The sequence below is a fragment of the Cyprinodon variegatus genome, unplaced genomic scaffold (assembly GCF_000732505.1).
Source record: "Cyprinodon variegatus isolate N-32 unplaced genomic scaffold, C_variegatus-1.0 Scaffold139, whole genome shotgun sequence".
In the NCBI taxonomy this organism is placed as follows: domain Eukaryota; kingdom Metazoa; phylum Chordata; class Actinopteri; order Cyprinodontiformes; family Cyprinodontidae; genus Cyprinodon; species Cyprinodon variegatus.
The window spans coordinates 356,743-376,574 of record NW_015150592.1 but is presented as its reverse complement, the minus strand read 5'-3'; the positions used below and the strand labels follow the sequence as shown (position 1 = coordinate 376,574).

The following is a 19,832-nucleotide window of genomic DNA, read 5'->3' as shown; positions in this document are numbered from 1 at the left end:
AATTGCACTTTGTTTACTTTACAGGTGCGCATTTTTACATTCTCAGTGGGTCAGCACAGCTACGACAAAGGGCCAATACAGTGGATGGCCTGCAATAATAAAGGTACCCAAAATGATCAGATCCCTGGTGTTTAGGTTAGAGACTTTGTTTTAGAAAGAAACTTTGCATGATTAATAAATTGCTCTTTTACTTTTCACCATGGAATGAACAAGGAAAAGTCAATCACAGTTTGTGTTTTGCTCTGCATGCCTTAAAAGTTTACATTAGTTCATATAAATGGAGCTTTTCCACAAAATTCATCTGCTTCATGTCATACTCAGCTGTGTTGTTTGTTTGAAAAAGCTCATTCATTGGCTTACATACAGAGGATCATATTCATTGTTGATGATGATGGGACACAAAAGACTTTGCTGGCATGCCACCAGAACAGCTGGTTGGAAGAAGGATTGTGTTGTATTGCTGTTTTTTAGGGAGATTTCATTCTAAATGTGAGCTTTTAGGTTTTTTTGTAAATTAAGTTCACAAATGTTAGACCTTTTAAGAAATCATTATACCAAGAAATCTTCCTAGTACTTTGTTTTTGCTTTAAAACAACAGGAGGAGATTTAATATAGCATCAGTCAAGTAATTATGCTGTTCTTAGGGATCTTTGTTGAATGTATGTCTCTGTTTTCTGTAGGTTACTATTATGAGATTCCATCTATTGGGGCCATTCGGCTGAATACTCAGGTAAACTCGGTGATGAGTTTACTATTTCACTGTTTTTGTCTTCCTGTCTTTGACATTTGGTCGCCCTAAATTGTTGCTCATATTGCCCCCCTGTGGTAGAACAACTGATGTTCAGGTTGCAAAATAAGTTTCTTTCTGGTGATTTTGGTAGGAGTACTTGGATGTTTTGGGTCGGCCAATGGTTAAAGCTGACAGCAGGTCCAAGAGGAAAAGCAAGGCTAAGGAAGTTCAGTGGACAAACGTCTACCTGGATGCACTGGTATGTTCTGTCAGGAAGTGTTAAAACAACCTCAAGGGTAAATAAGGGTACTTTTAAACTAAAACTATGGTGCAATACCAGTTTTATCATTTCATGTGAAGAAGTCTTAAGTTATTTGCTGTCGTGTTATCTTATTTTTGAGCAACAACAGATAAGCTTAATTTCCAAGTTTTGCTGTTAATGCTTTAGTTTTGATTTACTGCCAGGCGACAGCAGATAAGAAAGCTGACCAATTTTATTCGGTCAGAAACTGACCATTTAAAACACCATATCGACTTTCTTAGATTAAAAAATATTTTTAAAAGAACTGTACTATTTAATCATTCAGTTTTCTGATCAAAACTGCAAGGAGTGTTCTGCAGGTTTTTGTTAAGGCCAATTCTGTACATGGTTCTACTGTAACAACAAAAATATTGTTCCATTTGACAGTATTTACTTAAAAGCTGCTAAATTTAAATTTGTTAAAGGAAAATTCCATGTGTTCTTGACACTTTAGAAGGAAAATGTCATTTTAAAGTGTGGTGTGCATTAGCATTCTGCCTCCTTCACTCTAGTATCACAGAATTCAATCCTATGTAACTAAGATTTGTTAGAGATCACATTAAAGGAGAGTTTACATCAGAAGTAAGTTATAAAACAATTTCCCAAGTGTTGAACATCCAATGGAGTCAACGCAGTGTCTGAGCATGGTAAGGGAAACATGCAGACAACCTGTTTGAGGCTGTCCTGACATAGAAAGAGGTTCTCTTTAGGCCAGAGCAAGCCCAAACATTCTGCATACTGAATGGATAAGAGCATAGCCATTTGTCAGAACGGCTCTGTCAAAGTTCCAGCCCAAAATCCAACAGACAATCTGAGGCAAGACTTGAAAACAGATGTTTTTTCCATCCAATCTGAACTAATTTGGGCTACGTTTCAAAGAAGAATTGATCAAACCTATTTGTTTTGTAACAGGAGTAGTGGTAAACGTAAAAGATTTTTAATTTGAGTTTATTTTGTTGGTTTTACCAAATATTGACCAAGGCCTGAATGCAAATACATCAAACACTTTTTAGGTTTGTATCTGTCAAGTACCAGGGAAGCCTTCTACCGATTTCTATGGAGGCCTTTTGGTTTTGATGTTTAGATGGTTTAAATAACTGTTTAACCCAGTATGTTAGCTGTATGTTCTCTTCTATCTTCCAGGAGCTTGGTCTTGTAATCACAGGAACTATGCCCGTCTTCAACAAGACCAATACAGGCTCAAAGGTATCCACCAAATATGTTTTAAATAAAACTATTATACCACCTTCCCAAACACACAAACCAGATTGTTCATATTTTATCATAAATAAATTTAATGAACCATGGATAAAGAAATTGTCTTTGTCTTTGGTACTGGGGATTTTCACCGTGATAGTTTCCTTTTCTTAATGTTTCCTTTTAGATTCATCAAGAAAAGTAATATGAATGTAGAAGTCATGTGGTGTGTGTAATAGCATTTTTGCTTTTATCACAACAGGGTGTAATTGGTAACAATTAAAAATGCAGATCATCTCATTCTGGCATCTTTTTTATGTCTTCTGTTGCTGACTGTAGTTCTGACTGTAAATGTGATGCATGCTAGATTATAAAAAGATTAAAAGACAAACACTTAACATGAATACTTGCTTTTATCTTCTTGCTTCTTGTGGGTTTGACTCGTTTGCTCTGTTGACGCAGAGGTCCCCCAAAGCTCTCAACAAAAAGAAAATGTAGGATGTCACACAGCAGAATTTAAAGAATAGATCAATCATGCAGATCAGAGTGAGAAATGATCCGGTAGCTTAAATGCTTCAAGATGAGTCTACATGTCTACCTCAGAGGACTCGAAGCCTACCTCCAGTGCGACTAAAAGCAAGTCTGGAAATGCCTTCTCCGTGACTCACTGCAGCACATGAAGCTTTTGGGAATGAAACTGTCCAGATTTCTATTGCAACCATTTCCTTGAAATCCTTCACAATCCACCCAGGGAATTAACTCATCCAGGAAGAGCAACAGAACTCATAAGAGAGCCTCACAGTTACTCTTTCTGCAGCTGACATCCTCTCTCTTTTTCCTATGGTTTTCTCTCAGAAGTCACAAAACCAGCTCATCCTGGGAGTTATGGCTATTGATGTCTCCCTGGAAGATATCAAGAGACTTACTCCTCGTTTCACAGTAAGAACTCACAGGTCACACTAATGTGCATTAACTTGTGTCTGTGCATTTTATTCTTTATGCAGATGTTTAGTCATTAATTCTTGTTGTTGCTTTTTTTCCCCAGTTTGGTCCAAATGGCTACTACTTTGCTATTGATCCAAATGGCTATGTGTTGCTCCACCCTAATCTTCAGCCACTGGTAAGCAAAATCCCAGTTATTTTTAGAAACAGATTTTCCAGCAACCAAGCAATGCCCAAATACAAAGTTCAACAAGACTTAATTTTCAGTATATTGCCAGAATTAACCACTAAAATAAGTAGTGAGTATTTTGACTGTTATGTGCATTGATTTTTGCCCAATCTGGACAAACATGCTGGAGAAACTATGGTTTACTTCTACATGCAATATATGTCTAAAGATGGAGATTTTGCAAAATAGCTTAAGACTTCTTTGTTTGACCCAAGAACAAAAATTTCAAATAATTTTCACAGATTCTTGGTCAGATTTAGGCCTGAGCTTTAACTGGCCCATTCTAAGACCTGAATGTGTTTTGATCTGTTGTCCCATTAAACAGGTTCTTCTTCTAGATTGTCATATACTTACTGACCAGTTCACTACATGTACCTCCAACTACCATATGTCTTTATGCTAATTGAGCATTTGGGATGATGTAGCTTAGCTTTTCTCGATCTCTGCAGCTTCTCTTGTTTTTCTTTAGATCGTTTGATAGACTTTTTAACTTTTTGTTGTTGTTTTCGATCATCTACTTACAGGATTTTATCTGTAAGTTGCAGCCCTAGTGTGCTTTCCTTTAACAACTTGCGAAGTTGGTCGCAGGGGATTACATGGTGTTTCCTCCTGATTACAGTATATACCTCTCTAAAGCTTAAAAAACGCACAAACTTACCTTTATAAAGGGATCAGCACCTGCTGTTATTTTTTCCTCTTTTTCTACACATAACCAACCAGTTCTAAGAAGTCATTTAGTTTAATTTTTTTCACAGACTGCTAAGTTTGATGAGCCTGTAACACTCGACTTTCTGGATGCAGAATTGGAGAACGACATCAAAGTGGAGGTTTGCAGCATAAATGTGTTGTCTAAATGATTGCACAAACTTAAATCAAACCCTGGTGTTCTCATATAATTAATATTTTTGCTTAATTGTTTTTTAAACAGATAAGAACTAAAATGATAAATGGAAAAACAGGGAAATACACTATATCTACATTGGTGAAATCTCATGATGAGGTAATTCTTTTAACTTCTGAGTTCATACATTTTTATTTTTTTGGAAGCCTGATTAACTAACTGTAACTGTTATCGTTTAAGCGCTACATTGACCAAGGTCAGAGGACCTACACCTTTGCTCCTGTGAATGGAACAGACTACAGGTTAGATTTAAGTTAACTTCTTGCTTTCTCATACACATATGTAATACTTTTAAATGGATAATGGATCTCATTGGATGAACCCAAAACTTCCACTATAAAAAGTTACCTGACTTTTAATTACACTGGTGCATTAAATGGGGGGTTGTTTCTCAAATGTGTTCAAAAGATTTTAGACTATTTTAGGACATGTGCAGCATACAACTACCTCTAAATTACCATTAAAGTATTGTTTAGGTGATTTAAAACTGTTATTACCCTGCAAACACAGTTACATCTCTTTAAGATCTTTTCTTTAATTTAAAATTAAAACCAATATTTTATTGAGATTTTCTGTATTTTCTCTGCAGAGTTTAGATCAGATGTAGGAATACCATTAAGATCAAATGGGTATTAGTAACTTCTGGCATTGAGGAAACGTCTGTTCTGCATTCTCTGGACTCGTTTATCTTCCCTGTAAATTACAAAATTTATTTTTGTCTGGGAAAAAGAGGAGCCTTTTTTTATTTAGTCCAGCTAATACACTTCTGGTCGTAGGGGATGTGCTATAGGTCTGTCTAGGGTGACTTCTGGAGCTCTGGCTCCAGCTGCATACCACACCCTGTGACCCTTTCCCAAACTCTGAAATGCTTTCTTGTGTGGCTTACCCTAATGGTGGAGGGTAGTGTCGCTGGACTATCGGGTCAGCCCTATAATTGAGTAAGCCATAACAAACTATTTCTATATTAGACATTTTGAACTGGTTTTAAGTGATTAAATTTTAGAGAAAACCCACTTTGGTTTTTGTTATTTATAAGCCTAAATATCAAATTAACAGTAATAAACTTTTAAGAAAAAAAAGTACATTACATTAGAAGTTCCATTTCTGAATTGGAATTAATGCAACATTTTTGTATTATACATTTACTGTTTATTACTTTATTAATAACTGCCTTTAGTCTAGCAGTGTTGGAGATTGCAGTTTATTTTTATTTTCACTAAGGCTGCAGTCACAGTAGTCACAATAAGCAGTTTGACCAGTTCTGATCTTCTTGTCGCAACAAATCAATATCTCCTCCCAAAGCCATTAGTAAAAGTCAAGTCAGGTAATATAAATTACATCAACATTTACTTTCTCTTTGGGGTTAATAAGATATTTTTGAATTAAATAGAAGCCTCAGTTAGCCAGCCTAAAGGCTGCTGAATAATGCGTCAACATTTTACTGCCTCTTTTTCCTGTTGAGTGCTTCTTACCTCTTGATTGTAATTTATGGTACTCTGTTTCTATAGTGGTCAAATAAAGGGTCATTGCATGCTTCATTAACACAAACATTTCCTCCACCTGTTAAAACTCCTAAGATAATTTCTTGGCCCAATCTTAGCTGTTCGGCAAGGGAATTTTATTCTGATTCTGAATTATCCATATTACATAAACTTATGCTATGAGAAAACTATAAAATTCAACTACTTCCAATTGTTTTGGATTTGAAATAAAGAATGTCTCCCATTCAAAATGAGAATGCACACAAGTTAACTCAAAAACTGTCGCTTTGTACGCAGGTAGCTTATAAAAAACTTGAGTTTTGCACTAATTACTGAATAAGAGATATGATATGTTGCTGAATTAAAGGCAGTGTTTTAATTTCTCTTTTTCTTTTCAGCCTGGCCTTGGTTCTACCAGACTACAGCATGAAATACATCCGTGCAAAAATAGGCGACACAATAACCCAGGCAAAATGTAAGTTAACATTCATATCACTGAAAAAATACTGGTGCATTTCTTTATCACATCAAATTTTGATTATTAGCTATAGTATAAAGATGTTAGGTAAACAGTACCTCCTAGCATGGTTTACCCAAAATCAATGCTGTCCTAAAATAAAAGACTCCTACAAAGTAAAACTGTGAAGCACCCATGAACATCTACAGCACTCGTCTAATAGGTAATAGTATTTCCTAGTCACTTATTACACTCATCTTTGGTGCAACTGAAACTATTTTTTTTATATCAGCACAGAGAACTGTCCTCCTTTACATATAACGTAGTTCCTTCACTGTCTGGAAAAGTGTGCAGTTTAGCTTAAGTATTTTCCAGGGGCCGCATGTACTAAGAGATGCTTGGATTCCCAGCTGATACCTTGTGTACGCTAAAGTTGAGAGAACTGCATGCGGACAAACAAATCCAGATGTGCGATTTGTGGCATACACATGGACCGAGTGCAAGCTAGTAAAAATGCAGAAGTGTGCATAACTGAGAATAACCCCCCTTGATAAGCCTATGTTATGTTAATAGAAATGTTGTAAATATGTTCTGCACCTGTGGTTATTCTGTTTCATGATCTGAAACAATGTCTTGTGTGAGAAAAAAACGATTGTGAAACACTCCCACTTAAATAAACAAATAAATAAACCGGACTATCAGTTATTCTTTGTTTAGAATCTAACTTAATGCTATAAGCAGCGCAGATCAGGGGTATCCAAAATGCAGCCCATTGGAGGGGAGAGTCTGTTGTTGTTGAAAAAAATTCAAAACTCACACAACTAATGTTAAGAAAATGAAGTTGATTAATGTTCCAAGCAGCAAACTGTCCAGCCATGTTTTCCGTTAGACTGAATGAATGGTGCATTAAACAAAGTTTCATCTGCACCAAACATATTGTCCTTTTACTGAAGGTGATTGCTGTTTGGTTAGCAGTACACCTCTCTGGATAAGCTGCATCCCAAAACGATAACATTCTAAGGCACTGAGTTTCTATCTTGGATCAAAACTTTAATGTTCCTTCTTAAGCTATTAATCATAATTGATAACAAAGAAGATAGCATTTTGTTTTATTTTCTCTGCTTCATATTTGCACTGTTTTATATCAACTCATCAGTTATACATTTGATAACTTTTTTGTTCTATACTGAATTTCCAGGCATACCCTCTAGGTGTCCCCAACGAGCAGATAAGCACTTTTTGTACATGTGGCCCATAGAAGAGAAAAAAATCTTTATATTTATAGATTGATGGTCTTTCCCACTATTTAAATCCACTTAGTCATCTTTCAGTAGATGATCTAACCTTTATTGGAGTATCATTTGTATATTCATATATATGTTGACAACTAGTACTTTTAAAAAATAAGTGAAGATTTTTCTGTGATTCTTGAAGTCAATATAAGGATATCAATGTAACTTTGCTTATTCTTGGCTAAAAAGAGGACTTGATTTATTTTATGAACACGTTCTCTAAAAAGGTTGACATCATTTTTTTTTATATAAATTGCCCCACCCTATAGTGTTCTTCAATGTTTGGATTTTTTCCATTTGGTGTTTATTATGTTGTTGTGTTTGGGTTTTCATGCATTTTTCAAACGGTACAATGTTATCGGCTATTTTGGGGGGAAAAATAAAAATACAAATTTGGGTGCCCAGTCTGTGCTTTTAAGATGTAAAAATAAAGTTGGCTGGCATATGTAGTTTTGTTTCTGGCAGCCTTTTTATTGAATTAAGTTGAAACTGGGCTGAAAAAGTTGGAAGGCCTTAAAAGAAACTCAAACAGATTTACTCCCAGATTATTAAAGTGAGCTGTAGAAAATGAGTGGGAAAACGGCTCTTTTTCATCATCTGAGTGGCAGCAAGTCCAGCCCAAACCTTGGATTATTGAAATTGGAGACTTTGTCATTCAGTTAACCTTAAAGCTATTTATCTGCCCTTAGAGTATGTACAGATTTTATCATTTAACATTAGGGGAAATATAGTGTTTGCACAATAAGGGAAATCTGTCATAATGCAATTTTAGTTGTATCTCGCCAAGTTAGAATGTCTTCAAAGCATTGCATACTTAAGTGATTCAATTTAACAAGTGTGTTTTATAGATTGATTTCTCAGATGTTGTTATAATGACAATGTTTTTGTTTTCTTTTGTTGATGTTCATTATAATTTATCCTAAACCACTTATGAGCTTTACCTTGGTAGCATCTTAAACTTTACCAATCTAACCAAGTTTAAAATTCCCCCAAAATTAAAATGGATAACAATTTTTAAATCATTGCAATGCTCCTGCTTCACCTGAAATTAAACACTTTTCCTTCTGTATTGTATTCTTTTAAACTTCTGCACACAGTATTTGTATTAGATATATATTTAAATAGGGGTAATTCTCCCAGAGGCATCTCTTTGCATGCAAAGCGTCCCACCAGTGTGTCGCAGACAGCGTGTTTGTGTCTCCCTGTGTGAGAGTGCCTGTATGTATCAACTCCCCCACCTGCTCGGTCTGTTCCAACGACCCTCAGATGTGGTTTTGGCAAAGGCCCACTGTAGCAAGAAGAACAGACGAACAGGATGTTTGCATTATTTAAAGGTGAAGCCATAAAGGGGAAAGCTGTGAGTCAGTACAAAGAGTATAAATTGATGTTTTCTTCAGTTTCTCTTTTTTTTCTTTGACTCATTTTGTGTTTTACAACTTTGTTACTCCTAATGAAAAACAGGAACTTTGAACACAGACAGCTTGATCTGTGTGTCCCTCTAAATGCTTTATCATCAATTTTTCTTTTTTGTGGGTGTTGGATCAAAGATCTTCACAGCACATTAAGCTTAGAGGTTTATCTAAAACCTAAGTCTGACAGTGTCATTTTATTTATTTAGTTTTTACTTCACTTTAATCAAAGCACTCAAATTAACCAAAATCACTTTCCTATCCCAGTTTCCTCATCTTCCTCCTTGTTACATTAAAATATGACATTGTATTGTATTTAATAATGTAATAAACCACATAACTGTATGGGTAAATAAAAATATAAATATAAGGCACATATGCTGCAGCTCCATTCACTCAGAAGTCCTCAAATAATTTCAGCTTGGAGATGATTGATCAGATAAAATACAGAGAGTCCAATGGTGAGTCTGGAGGAGGAAACACCATTGTTCGTTCACTCCTGTGAAAGAATCTATTAACACAATAATTATCTGTTCACTCAAAAAATCTGGCTCTAATGGAAGGAAGCTATATTTTAAAAGTGATAAGACTTTGAGTTTGTAGTTCTACCATAAACCTTATTGTTGATACTCAATTTTTGTTCATGAGAAATAATTGTTTTTTTTTAAACTATACTCAATTTGCTATTTTTTTTTATGGTATTGCATAACGTCCCACTAAAATACAGCAAAATCTGTTGTAATACTGTGACCAAATGTGCAAGAGTAAAAGCGGATTCGTTTTCCAAGTTGCTACATTTGTTATATGTTTTAAATAGTAAATACTGTGGAGTGAATATCTTTTTGCTAAAGTCGAATACTAGTTTTGATTGATATTGTTTTTACACCAAGAGTAAAGAAAAAATGATGGTGTCACTCCCAATATCTCACCACTGCTCATTATGTTGAATTATTGAGGTATGACCATCTATCAAAGCTTTTCTACAAGCTGTAATTATTTTCTGAACATGGCGATCAAAGAGGAGTTTCCATTTCGTCATGAGAGATGTAATAATTGTCTGTAGTTATTCTTTTTTTTTTTTGTCTTTTGGGGAGGGGACAAACACAGTTTGAGCTATGGTGAATGTTTCCACTAGATGTACAGAAAATCCATCAAAGTTTGGTAACTCCTGAGATTTACCAAGTCATCAAAAGATGCTAATTCTGGTTCTAAACTTCATCCTCTGACCACACTCTAAGCCTAACTGTATGTTCCCCATCAGCACCATCTGCATCCAAGGAACCAAACTCTTTTGTTCGCTTTGCAATATTTATATTCAGGACTCGCTCTGTGAATAAAATATTGTCACCTTTGACCTGTGTGGTTTCACCCTGTCTTTTCTTCCCCTCCCTTTTCTTTTCCTTCTCATCTTTACCTCCCTGGGGGATCCTCGTGTTTGTTCGCTTTCTCTCCTCTGGGATTATTCCTACTCCAGGGAAAGAGGGCAAGTATCACTTCTTACTTTCATCTCTGTTCTCCTAATCCTTGCCCTGTCAACCCTTAACGCATCTCTTGACGTCTTTTATGTTAACTTTATTTTTAGAGGTTTAATTCTGTGCTGTGTTAACTTTCCTCAAGGTTTGCTCCTGTTTAAGCTCCTATGAACTAAAGCCATTTGGTTTACATGTACATGCACTGATAAATCTCCATTACAAATAAGGGTTACGATTAGCAGGAAGTTACTTTGGACAAATAGCAATGAAATTACAGAGGTGTTTTAATCCTGTTGCTATTTCAGATATCCAGGAGGCACCATTATCCTCCTTCCTTCCGGTTTGCACAAGAGCACAAACCATTTTGTGCCCACTGTACTCAAACCAATGAGCATTTTATTCATCAATAATAATGGACATAAAAATATAAACTGTCAAAAAAAAAGTTGTTTAAATTCTTGATATTTCCTTATTTATTCTGGTTTTCATCTTGGTGAGGTGATTCGAACAAACAATTTCTTTGACCCAATGAGCGATCTCCACATTGCCTAGTAGCAGAATACGAACGTATTATTGAAAATAAGTTGAAATTGTTTTCAAAGCATGAACAGAAGATATCCCTTATGCGTATTAACTGATGCCTGATTGTCATTTCCTGATCTCGTCCCTAGTTTCTGAGAGCCTGCTTGCTGACAATTTTGATGAATATGGGTACACATTCATTGCACCAAGGTATGTTTACATATATAAAGCAAAATTCTTTGATTTCCAAGTGCCTGACTGTGTGTGCTTATAAGTCTGATTTGGTTTTCCTTAGAATGTACTGCACAGACTTAAAGCCTCCTGACAAGGAAACAAACAACACAGAGTTCCTGATGGACTTTAACAACTATATCGATACAAGGACTCCAAACGATCCTTCGTGTAAGTATAGCCACCCTGTTTCTCTGCAGAAATGAAACATGCAATGGATTAAAAAAGTAACATTTTTAATTGCAGCAACGGACGTATGTGAGAGGCTCATTATAAATTAATTCTGACGGGTTTTTTGTTCTTAAAAGTTTGGCATATATTTTTATTCAGCTTTGATGATTTAGTATTTTGCAAACTGTTGTCTTTGCAGGTGTTGCTGCAGACCAGTGGTTTTCAAACTTATTCCTCGGGACCCCCTGCATATTTTAGAAGTGCCTCTGCTCTAGCACACCTGCTCCAAATAATTACACCCCCTCCTCAGCAGCCACTACAAGCTGCAGGGGTCTACTAAGCCCCCATTTATTTAAGTCAGGTGTGTGGTGACAGGGAAATACCTAAAACATGGAGGACAGTGGGTCCTGAGGACCTAGTTTGAAAACCAATGCTATAGACCAGGGACTTAAAGCAGTCCCTATAGGGGGCGCCAGAGCTTTTCAGGGGCGGTAGACTGACTGTTATATAGCTTGACACCAAGTTGGAGCATCACAAACTCATACATATATGTAAATTAAATAATAAAAAATACATTTTAAATATGTATGATATATTGAATACTCCCGAAGTATTCGTTCTGCAAAGTAAAAAGATATTTAATGTCATGCAGTCTTTAAAATAGATTTGTTCTGTAAACTAGTTGCACCAACAGCCCTGAGTTGATGTTATATACCTCATAGGTTAACATTCTTAAAACTTAGTGTTGAAGAGATCGGAGTAAAAAAAAAAATGCAGAAAATGTTAAAAATTTATAAAATAAATAGTTTTAAGGATAAAGGGGACAGCTATGTGTAATCAAAAACTTGTGACTACTGACCATTTTGTAAGGAGTAGGGGGGTTGTCTATTAGTTGTTTAAGGGAGGCTTACACTCCCACAATTGGAAAACTGCATTTGACCTTTGATTACCAAAGTTGGGGCCATTGCTCAACCAGTATGTGGTTTTGAAATCTAATACAGAAATTAAACTAAACATCTCGTTAAAGTACTTAAAAGAATCTCTTTAAAATTGATCAAACTAACTCCTTTGGTTGATGATAGTTGATAGAGTTATTACCTCTGTGGTTAATTGATTTTAATACTCTACAAATAGTTTGGGTCCTGAGTCGGCTCTTCTTTGCAAGTAGCTGAAGCTCAGTATGATTGGATGGAAATATACTTTAAACACAATTTCATGCTTTCTCACTAATTCTCAGTAAAAATTAGTGCTGGACTTAAGCGGGTGGTGTGATCTAAACAGATCTAAGCAGGTTATCCTGCTACAAGATGAACCTCCAGGCTTTTACAGCCCCTTTGAAAGCCTTATTCCAATCTTCTTGTTTCTAGCTGCTCCAATCTTTCCCTGCAACTTTAAAATTCTTTCGAAAGTCTATTTTTTTTTCTCAACACTCCTCCACCAAAGCCACATTTCTAGATTTCTCCAACTGAGCTATGGAGCTCTGCAGACATTAGCTCTCCAGAGCTACTATGAGCTTCTTTATAGCATTTCTGACCGAGACAGATTGTCACTTTTGTTCTCTCAAATGTTAAAAGCTTAGACTTTTATTTATATATATATATATATATATATATATATATATATATATATATANTATATATATATATATATATATATATATATATATATATATATATATATGCTTTAAACTTCTGTCTGGATTTATTTTGTCTGGTCAGTTGTGCTCCATGGTCCTCATGATACTGTTTGTTTAGCGGTATTCTCAAACAAACCTATACAACCATTGCTGAGCTCGTTTTTTTTCTTCGGTTTAATAGTCTAGGAATTGAATACCAAAATTTCACAGAATATCCCTATAAAAGAGAATAAAGTTGTTTACACCATAATAAAACAGGAAAATGCTTGATATGCTTTGTTCATTTATCTTTTTAGTGTTTGCTTTGGTGAATTCAGTGACTAAATTTCTGCCATCCAACTTTTAGCAATAAAGATTGCATTGGACATAAAATGTGAGGGCTTCAAGGAACTGTGCAGCCAAATCTGTCATTTGTGTGAAATACAGGATTGGTTGAATGGTTTAGTGTGCATGACCTGGCAAAGCTTTGTAAAGTGGAACCTTTTTCCCTTCATGTTACCTATTTGATGCTAGCTCCAAAGATCTGACCATATCATGCCTGGCTGCACATGTGTGAAGCAGGTCGGCTTAGCTGTGACACACACACACACACCAGCTTTCTTGGTCACACACACTCTACCAGTTACATACCTCTCACACCACTCATGCAGCCACTCGACCTCATCCAATTACTGTGTGTTTGTGAAAAAGAGCAGGACACATGCAGCCTAGAGTGCGAGCAGAGCAATAAAACACATATCGGGTCCGACAGACCTTTTACTTGACATCTGACCAACACATTACCATCCTTACCCTTGCTTAAATACTCTATTTGATATGAAGTATTACTTGGGGTATTGAGCAGAGCAAAAGTTCCCTGGACATTTATAAAAGGGCTCTTTTATTGCGTTCCATTGTTTAATTTGATGGTTTGCATTTAAGGACTTACTTCAAACATCTCAACATGATCAAACCAATAAAACTTTTCACCCAGTTGAATTATTACTTTCACCGTTATTAGCTGCTAGTTTAATGGAGTCCACAGAGAACCACAAGGGAGGGAGAGGAGTGCAGTCCATGTGGAGGATTGGCGGCTCAGGCATCGTTACACGCTTTACGCGGTTAAGCCACTGCAGTGGCGAAGAAGTACATTAGGAATTCTTGGGCTGCCTTCAATAAAGAATCCCTAATGAAAACCACTGGATGGTGGGCTGAGAGGAGACCAAAGTGTTACGCCAGCTGTTCTGTCTGATGTGTGAGGCGTGCCATAAAGACTGGAGACGGTGGTGGTGGAGGTGTATTGGCGAACTCTGACGTTTATGGACTGGAGCGGGTGGATGGAGGGTTCAAAGAGCCAGGAACGGCCAAAAAAGGGGCAAATCCCTTTTATCAGCTCTTATGTTTGTCATGTGGTCTTGTTGAATGTCTGCAAAAGTATTTTTTACACTTGCACCACCTCACCACCTACACCACAGCATTTTGAATTGCAAATATTTTTTTCCTACTCTATAGGCAATTTTAGTTTCGAAATTTGATCATTTTGGGGTTATTCTGGGAAAATGTAGAAAATGTTTTTTCTTGCACAAGTTATCAGTTATCTCTAGTTTTAAATTCATTTTATTTTTCTAAATCTTTACTTATTATTTCACTTCATATTAGATGATGTATTTTTTACTTTAAGTGAACTTTGTTTTTGTTTAGGTAATGTAGAGCTTGTGAACAGACTTCTCCTTGATGCCGGTATCACTGCTGATTTGGTCAAATTCTGGAAACAGAATGAGTTTGAGTAAGTAAAGAGGCACTATTTACTGTTTGGCAATGCAGATGGTTTGAATATTTCAACATCAGCAGTAAATGTCAAGTTTCCATAAAGCATATTCCAGGTTTTTGTTACAATGTTCTCATAGCTGTAATTTTTTTCCACCTGACAGACAAGGTATCGTTGCCAGATTTGTAGCAACTGATGGAGGAATCACTCGCGTCTTCCCAAAAAGGTATATAGGAAATAAAAAAGGGGGGTAAAAAAGTTTTTATTTTAATGAAAAACATGCACCTTGACTATACAGTCAAATGTTCATCAACAGCTCTTGGAAAGATAATTATTGTTTTATTTAGGTATCAAATTTCAGATAAAAAAAAAGGTAGAAAGATCCTACATTTTATTTTAATCTATTAATCATGAGTCCTGGAATTACTAATTTAGTATTCTACCCTTCAGAGGTGTTCTATAACAGTACTTTTGTCTTCAGGGCCCACTGTTCTGCACCTTTTAGGCTTTTCTTTGCCTTGTTGAAGCACCCAGTGATGCCCCATTGCCAGTTTTTGCAGAACCTATGACGCCCATTTTGCTCAATAAGCCCTGCTGTTTTACTGTTTCTTATACCATGCACCCCAACAAGGCCCTTGGAAGTATACCACATAGTGTCAAAGCTCCTACACTGTACTTAACAGCAGGTGTGATGTTATTTTCTGAAATTATTTTCCAACAGATACACCTTGAAAGCTTATTGCAGAAAAGCTAGCTTTTGCACTGTTCTTGTAAATGTAAAGTGGATTTAAAATATTACAGATTATTACCACACTTAATCTTTTCTGTGCAAAGCAAATGTTTCCAGTAAAACTCCTTGTAGCATCTGGCTCTGAATTATTTTTCTTTTTTTTATTGTTTAGGCGTGCATCCCAAACAAGTAGTTGGGATGTGGACAGTCACTTTATTGAGACTTGGGGGATGATCTACTGTAGCTTTACATAAAAACATGTGCAAACTTGATATCGAGCACATAAAGCTGATCTTCTAACCAGAAACATATTCATTAAACTGTTTACTTTCTTTCACAGTCTTCTTTAGAAATTCAATTTCTACCATTTATTGACTCTTTCCCAAACCATTGTTTCCCCTAAAGAAAATTCCATGCTATTCAAAATTTATTTGCACATCAATGCATGGTATACATTTTCCGTATTTTTTTAAGATCCTTTTTTTTTCTCCAGACAATATTGTTTGCTTCTATTTATTTGTGTTTTTTTGTTGTTTTTTTGCAAAGATACAGGGATTTTCTGTCTATATAAATTAAGGCAAACTTTTGGGAAAATGTACCTGTCTGTAGTCAAAGCTATTGTCTTAACATTATATACAGGAATAACTGCTAAATGTAAATAAACTTACATTTCATTGTATGGGTAATTTCTCACTTCATAAGTGTTGTAGACTGTTAAAATTTGAATTTGTAAAGTAAAATATTGATTTCACTGTGTGCAATTTTAACAGTGCAGGGTTGGACTGGAAAGAAGAAGCAGAGACCTACGAGTCAAGTTTCTACAAGCGAAGTTTAGACAATGATCTGTACATGGTCAAACCAACTCGCTACAATGGTAAACTTGCAAAAAATATTCTTTGCCTGCATCACAGCTGCATGTTTTAACCCCGCCAAGATGATGGGTATCATGCAGAAGTCTATTTCACGAAAACCAAGATAATCTGGGTATTCTGGCTTGATTAAGCCTTAACTCAACTTCAAAAAAGCAAGAACACAAATGACTAAGGTGATTTATTCTATGCAGCTAGCATGCTCCAGGTCAGACTAAGTTTCCTGAATTTTACCAGGGATTCGCAAAAATGCTTTTAATAGTCTATTGAACGTGATGAGGGGATTAGAGAAATGTCTGATAAAGAAGCAGAGGTGTTGTCCGTAAACTCAGGCCATGCAAGTAGCTCCAAACATATAACTAACTTAAAATTGTATGTTCATATTTTAAGTTTTCTTGACAGTTACCTTTTATAGGTATGGCATCCACAACACGTTCAGACTGCTGGGTCTGAGTTTTGCACTAACAGTCAGAATAAGCCATTGTTAGGACTGCTTTCTACTACCTAGATTATTATATGCATTATATTACCCGGATATGTCTTATCACTCCACATGATGGTGACTGCATCTTCAATAACATCTAGGCAACACATCCATGACTCCAGGGCAGGAACATTTCCAGACTCACTGACCTATTTTAACATCAAAACTTAGGAGGAGGTTAAAATATGTGTGCAGGCACCCTCTAAGTCATTAATAGAAATCATTTTACATTTGATCCAGAGGCTACCAGCCTGCAAAATGTTCTTACAATCCATCTTATCCACCTCCAAGGTCCTTGTTGGTCCAGTCATATTAGTTCTGTATGACAGGATTTCAATATTAAGAAGAAAATCATAAATCATATCTGCAGGTTAAAAAAGTTTTTTATGCCAGGTCCCATTCTGGATGAATGGATCCAGAGTTTGATCCAAAGATCCCACATTGAGGTTAAAGGCTAAAACTGAAAAAAAGGAAACAAAGAAATAAAAAGGAATTTAAATCAATCCACTTTGGGAACTGCATATTAACGGTTAGTTGACAATTTGATTAATATTAAAAGTAACTCCATAAATTATATTTTGTATTTAGAGAATAGTTGGGAAATATATATTTTACGCTGTTTGAGCATGAATTCGATCTGTTGTTGTTCACCAAATCAGTTAATCTTATGTTTTTGTTTTAAAGAAAATTAGAGACCTTCACTTAGCGGGATTGCACCCAGCATGACATGGCTGCACCTGTTCAGCCTGGCTTGGCCTTAGTGAAACGTGTAAAGCACCAAGCCTGGCTTCATCTCTTATCTTTTTAAATGTGCCCTTCAAATTCTAATCTAATTCTAAAACTTCTATAGCACTCTTTTATAAAAATTATATAGTAACACTAAAATATTCACACTCTACTTCAACCTTTAAACCTTGTTATGTTAAAGCCACTGATTGCAATCATTTTTTTTTAGAATTGAATTGTTACCTATGAATGTTTCTTTACTAATTTTCTTATGAAAAGGTTCAAATAAATCCCTTCAGAAATGACCAAATTCATGAATACTCAACATGTGTGAAATGTAATCTCTGTATAAACACAGCTGTTCTAGGGAGGCCTCAGTGCTCTGATAAAGAATATTAATAAGCTAAAAGCATCATTATGGAACATCTACAAAAACAACAAAACTTGGCCGTTTACCTAAACTGACATAGCTGAGATCAACTTCTAAGTTGTGAGAATCCTTTGACACAGCTTCTAATTATATAATCTATAATTCTGGGCATTATCAAAAAATAGCGAAAAACAAACTTGATATCAGCTGTAATGGTGGGGGCAGTTTATTTAACATCACATTGGCTAATAAAGCTTAATCATCTCTTCTTGTGTTAAATGTTAAAAGTTCAGTGGGAGTGAATTCTTAAAATGCACACTTTATTTAGTGGTGGTTTCTAGATGTTGGTTTATATATTATTGTTATTATTATTATGTTATTCTTTTTTGCAGAAAGTGATAAAAATGTCCTTGTGAGCCGAGCAGTAAACCTAAACATTGATGGTTTTACACTCAAACCAGCTGGTAAGCAGCCCTCTGATGTTTAAACTAATTTTTTAACCTCCCTGCCTGCTTACAGCAGTGCCTCTTGTTACACACCTTCTTTTGTAAACCCGTAAATTTTTATACCTCAAAGTTTTATCATCCACACACTCCTATTTCATGACCGCCACCCCTCATTCGTCTGTTTCCCCCTGCTCTCTCTGGCAATAGCCCACATACACAAACCACATATCAAGTCGTCTCATCGCCTGTGATCTTTAGCCAAGTTTCATTTTCCGGTTCAGAGTGTAAAGTTGACACAGAGGACCAGTTTGATCTAGGATGTCTGGATTTAATGTTGTGCGCAACTTTTCTTGGTTAGTTGTTGGTGTAAAGTTGGACATCTATCAATGGATGGAGAGCTTCATCAGCATCGAGTATTGGAAGAATGTAGGTAGATCTCTATCAACATAAAATGCTCAAGCTGTAGCTTCATGTCATTATTTGAACCTTTCTGCTTTTTTCTGTGTTTTAAGTGCAAAAATGAGATCTGCGGCTGTAGGAAAGATGATCCGGTAAGGTTGGTGGGGGGGTCATTTAATTGATGTTTTAAACAAAAAAGTGGAAAATCTATAGAAATATATATATCTGTGTAATTTCAGTATATACACTGTGTTCTGCTGGATGATGGGGGATTCATGGTGATGTCCAATCAAGTGGACGATCTCGATCAGGTGGGCCTCTGTATTCTAATTCATGATTGCTTAAAATGTTATTATCAGAGGTGTCAAGTCACAAGTACATATACTTTGTTACTGTACTTAAGTACACTTTTTAGGTATCTATACTTTGCTCCATTACTTATTTTTCTTCCTACTTCTGACTTCTACTCATTACATTTTCAAACAAGTATCTGTACTTTCTATTCCATTTTTAAAAGAAACGTTCCTCGTTACTCTTCGGCTTCGGTTTAATGTTTATAAATATTAATTTCATGTCATGTGCGCTATCCAACGCAGATCATTGGTGCCATCCACATCTAGTGAAAACTAGTGTAATTGGATGAGTCATATAACACAAGCACTCATTGTTTAGCTATTCGTCAAATTTGTGCTGACGCCAAAAGAAATCATCAGAAGCAAGCAGGTGTTCTTCAAACTGCAAACGCAAATTGTCTTTGCCATGGTACAATGTTGGATTCAGGAAAAGATGTTGAAATGTCTGAAAGGTTGGAAACAGGCGAGAGCGTATCGGGAGACGGAGACCAATAAGACCTCCCTCATCCTCCCTCCCTCATCCTTGGCCCTATCTCAAAGAATTCTTCTGAATAGTTGAAAAAATTTAGCTTTCAATTCATATAGGGGCATCTGGATGTTTTTTTAAAGTTATCAGAATCAGAAATACTTTAATAATCCCATAGGGAAATTACTTTTGTTACACGCTGCAGATACAAAAAATGTGTATATATAAATAAATAAATAAATAAATATATATATATATATATATATATATT

General features: G+C 35.8%; 1 protein-coding gene across 2 annotated transcripts in view; it reads left to right on the top strand.

Moving 5' to 3' along the window:
- Window positions 1-19,832, top strand: part of LOC107085985 (voltage-dependent calcium channel subunit alpha-2/delta-1-like) — a 113,393-nt gene that overhangs the window by 73,382 nt on the left and 20,179 nt on the right. The window contains exons 13-32 of one of the 2 annotated variants that reach the window (XM_015376691.1): window positions 25-103; window positions 681-730; window positions 882-989; window positions 2,175-2,237; window positions 3,084-3,167; window positions 3,274-3,348; window positions 4,155-4,226; window positions 4,328-4,399; window positions 4,481-4,542; window positions 6,180-6,256; window positions 10,414-10,422; window positions 11,083-11,143; window positions 11,229-11,335; window positions 14,652-14,736; window positions 14,882-14,944; window positions 16,219-16,322; window positions 18,290-18,361; window positions 18,702-18,769; window positions 18,856-18,894; window positions 18,982-19,053. In XM_015376691.1, coding sequence (XP_015232177.1) covers window positions 25-103; window positions 681-730; window positions 882-989; window positions 2,175-2,237; window positions 3,084-3,167; window positions 3,274-3,348; window positions 4,155-4,226; window positions 4,328-4,399; window positions 4,481-4,542; window positions 6,180-6,256; window positions 10,414-10,422; window positions 11,083-11,143; window positions 11,229-11,335; window positions 14,652-14,736; window positions 14,882-14,944; window positions 16,219-16,322; window positions 18,290-18,361; window positions 18,702-18,769; window positions 18,856-18,894; window positions 18,982-19,053 — 1,422 coding nt within the window. The remainder of the gene's footprint in view (window positions 1-24; window positions 104-680; window positions 731-881; window positions 990-2,174; window positions 2,238-3,083; window positions 3,168-3,273; window positions 3,349-4,154; window positions 4,227-4,327; window positions 4,400-4,480; window positions 4,543-6,179; window positions 6,257-10,413; window positions 10,423-11,082; window positions 11,144-11,228; window positions 11,336-14,651; window positions 14,737-14,881; window positions 14,945-16,218; window positions 16,323-18,289; window positions 18,362-18,701; window positions 18,770-18,855; window positions 18,895-18,981; window positions 19,054-19,832) is intronic. The other variant, XM_015376693.1, reaches the window with a different exon arrangement.